At 37.6% G+C, this 3459-nt stretch overlaps 1 protein-coding gene across 1 annotated transcript; it reads left to right on the top strand.

The window, feature by feature from the left end:
- Positions 1 to 606: 606 nt before the first annotated feature.
- On the top strand, positions 607 to 1980 carry LOC107104781 (P2Y purinoceptor 1-like). The gene has a single exon (XM_015404867.1). The coding sequence runs from the start codon at positions 607 to 609 to the stop codon at positions 1606 to 1608; it is 1002 nt and encodes a 333-aa protein (XP_015260353.1). The 3' UTR covers positions 1609 to 1980.
- The last annotated feature ends 1479 nt before the right edge of the window (positions 1981 to 3459 follow it).

Here is a 3459-nt window from a genome sequence, read left to right as displayed (position 1 = left end):
AGAGATTGAACTAACAGATTCTCTAGAGTAGGAGAATAGAGAGAGAATGAAGCAGAATCCATAATTGGGCTGGTGTAGATGAAAAAATGCAAGGGCTGAAAATTGTACCTGGTCATATCTCAAAGTTGTCTAATTACAGAAATTTAACTATATTTTTAAATGAAGTTAATATTTGCATTTTCCTGCCTCACTAATCCATTTGGGATTAATAGTGTTGTTGAATTTGAATTGAATGGAATTACCCAGAAAAAAAAAGAAACCAAAAGAAACGTAATGACCTTTTAACTAAGTTTGTTTTAACACAGGATGCTGTCTTGTCTTATCTTGTCTGTTCTGTACCAGGATGATTACAGTTAAAGGCTTTTCTGCGGAATGAATGAAACTTTACTGTTGAGAAAGTTTCACTTTTGGTGTGATAAAATGTGTTTGTATTCACTGTATTCATGGTAAAAATCCAACACAAATGGTGTCTCATTTCTTTGCAAACCTGCCTTTGAAGAGGCGGGGCTTGAGAAAGGAAGTTAGTTGGATGCTATTTCTGTCTTACTTAAACGTGAGCAGCACTCTGAGAACGAGGGTCGAACTCACTTGTTTCTTGAAGGCAAAATGAATACAACTAAAAACTACTGTAAACCCTTAAATAAGAACTTTGAAAATATATTGCTGCCTACTCTTTACATTTTGGTGTTAATTGTTGGACTGGTGGCTAACGGATGGGGATTGAAGTCTTTGCTGCATAACTGGAAGAAACTTGGGGATATTAACATCTTTCTTTTAAACCTGGGACTTGCAGACATTTTGTACCTGCTCAATCTTCCTCTTCTGATCGTCTACTACCTTAAAGGGAGGACATGGATCTTTGGAGAAACTCTCTGCAAACTGACAAGATTCTGTTTCAACCTGAATTTATATTGCAGCATTGGATTCCTCACTTGTATTAGTGTGTACAGGTACCTGGCAATCGTCCATCCCATGAAATCAAAGGGGAGATTAACGGCGAATCGTTCCATTGGTATCTCAGCCATTGTTTGGATTCTGGTGAGTGTTCAAAGCCTTCCGGACATGTTCTTCCCCAAAAAATATTTTGACGATCAATGTTTTGACACCACCACTAATGATTATATGAAGGGATACCTGGATTACACCATCATATTTACGTTCTTTGGATTCTGCATCCCTTTCCTCATCACTGTTTGGAGCTATGGACATGTCACCTATGTCGTCTGCAGCTCAAAAACAATTGACAAGAATGTGAAACGACGAAGCTTGAAGCTGTTGGCAGTTTTGATTCTTCTGTTCCTGATCTGTTATGTTCCCTACCATATATTCAAGAACCTTAACCTCTACTTAAGACTTCTAAATTGGCAGAAGAAATGCAGTAGCTGGGAGGAGAGGATCTTCAGAGCCCGTCAGGTGACTCGTGGTCTTGTGAGCCTGAACAGCGCTCTCAACCCGCTGGTTTACCTGTATGTAAATGAAGTTATGCAGCTTCTGCAGCGGGGTCAACAGATGTTCAGGTGCTTGTCTCCTGCAAGGTGTCGCTCTGTGCCAGTGTCACAGACAGAGAAAAAGGAAGAAATGGCAATGTCATGCTCTAATATTTTGTAAATTTGAACGTTTTTATGCTTACCTTTTCTGTTTGAGGTTACACTGTCAGATCCTAAGAATGCAAGTAACGGATTATAGATTAACTCATTCCTGATATTATAATCAGTGTTGCACCGATACTGGGTGGGGCCCCGATCCACTGCTAAAAGGGTGGCATTGGCGGGTACCAACAAATAGGGCCCCGATACCATTTTGATGTTTGAATGGCACTTGAACGCAGCCTTCTCTCTCCCAACACTCACTAGTGTTAACTATAGCTATTGGCCTGTGCCAAACTAATGAGAATAATTTCACTTTCTTGCTGTTGCACTAGTATTATACGTGTTATATAGGTTCATGAAAGTTGCACTGTTATGGCATTTGAGAGTCAAAACTCAGGTTTAAAAGAGATTATTCAATTATTAATGTAATTTTACTGTCTTAATATTGCATTATTATACGTTATAATTTCATGAATGTTGCACTATTTTGGCCTTTGAGAGCCAAAAGTTAAGCTATTGTCACCAATTCCAGGTAGACGATAAAAAGTTCTACTGAATTCACTCTGTATTAGTCTTTTTTCCTGCTTCTTAGGTGTAAGCAGCAGCTTAACAAAGCCATGATGGCTCTTCATGTATATACACACACATCAATTTCAAACAAATGGAATTTGTATGACATCTGTATATTGGGCAATACTGCAGAGCCAGTTATCGGTATCGAGCCAAAAAATGGCCTCGGCGCAACACTAATTATTCTGTTTTGCAAATTGACCAATAATTGAGCAATACCTCTACAGCTAAAACAAAAAAGTAGATTATTCACTCTTACTCAGCTCTGCATTGTATTATACTCTTTTTTTTTTATTATAAAAAATGTTTCATCTCTTAGATTTTTTCTGCTCAATTTTTTTATGTAAGTGTTGTTTTGTTTTGTGTTTTTTTTTCAATAAAAAGGAAACAAAACTTACTCCATACGTTCTGGATAACTGGCTTTGACTCGATTCTGTTATCCACAAAAGGTTTGTTTTTTGTTTTCATCTAGACATTAATTAATCTAGTCTACTCTTAGGTTCTCCAGAACTGGCTCAGTCATGGGTGCAACTTTATCAGAGAAACATGCAGGAAGTTCATATCAGTCACTTGCATCTTGCTGAATAATAAGCTTTTAGCCTAAAGACACTAGCAGCATCTAGTAGCCAGTAACAGGCAGGTTAGTTTGCCCTGCTTGTTCCACCACAGAGGTGACAAACATTAACAGCAGACAGAGATACGTGTTTGCAAGGGTAGATGAGAGTCTACGTGGTTATAAAAAGGCATGCAAAAAGTGCAGAGCAGGAGCATTGCTCGTGGTTGTGATATATTGGGCGGCTGATTGTGTTTAATCTGCTCACATTAAAGATTCAAAATGCACGTGGAAGGTAGTGTACGTGCAGGTGTTTCAAATAAAACTATGATTGTTTAACCCTGTCTGCCCTTTTGCAAGAATTCTGAATTCATACATTTACTATTTACCTTTTTCTTTTTGAGTAAACAAACCAATGCATGTTGCTTAGCAACATTCAAAAAGCCCTCAGTTAATGTAATGCTGTTAATATAATGAACAGAATACAAATTTTCAGAGGGTTTTGTCATTAACTAAGCATACAAGTGACACGTGCGAATGCACCACATCCTGAGTTTCAGCTACAACTCTTTTTTTTTTTTTTATCTGCCTACAAACCAACATAGGAAGTAGTAAATCACATCTGGTTAGAAATAGCAATGGCAATGACATTGCTTCCTGTTACCTCTGGTGTACTTTCGCTGTCTTTTATTAATTTGAGTTTGACTGTATACGGTTTTAAAGAAAAATTTTTATGCACTGCAAAAA

The sequence above is a fragment of the Cyprinodon variegatus genome, unplaced genomic scaffold (genome assembly GCF_000732505.1).
Source record: "Cyprinodon variegatus isolate N-32 unplaced genomic scaffold, C_variegatus-1.0 Scaffold1882, whole genome shotgun sequence".
In the NCBI taxonomy this organism is placed as follows: domain Eukaryota; kingdom Metazoa; phylum Chordata; class Actinopteri; order Cyprinodontiformes; family Cyprinodontidae; genus Cyprinodon; species Cyprinodon variegatus.
Note: the sequence above shows the minus strand (reverse complement) of the source record. Positions and strands in the feature narration are given on the sequence as shown.

What these genes read in the sequence shown, in the direction of transcription:
- LOC107104781 (XM_015404867.1), top strand. Translation starts at nt 607, where the DNA reads ATGAATACAACTAAAAACTACTGTAAACCCTTAAATAAGAACTTTGAA.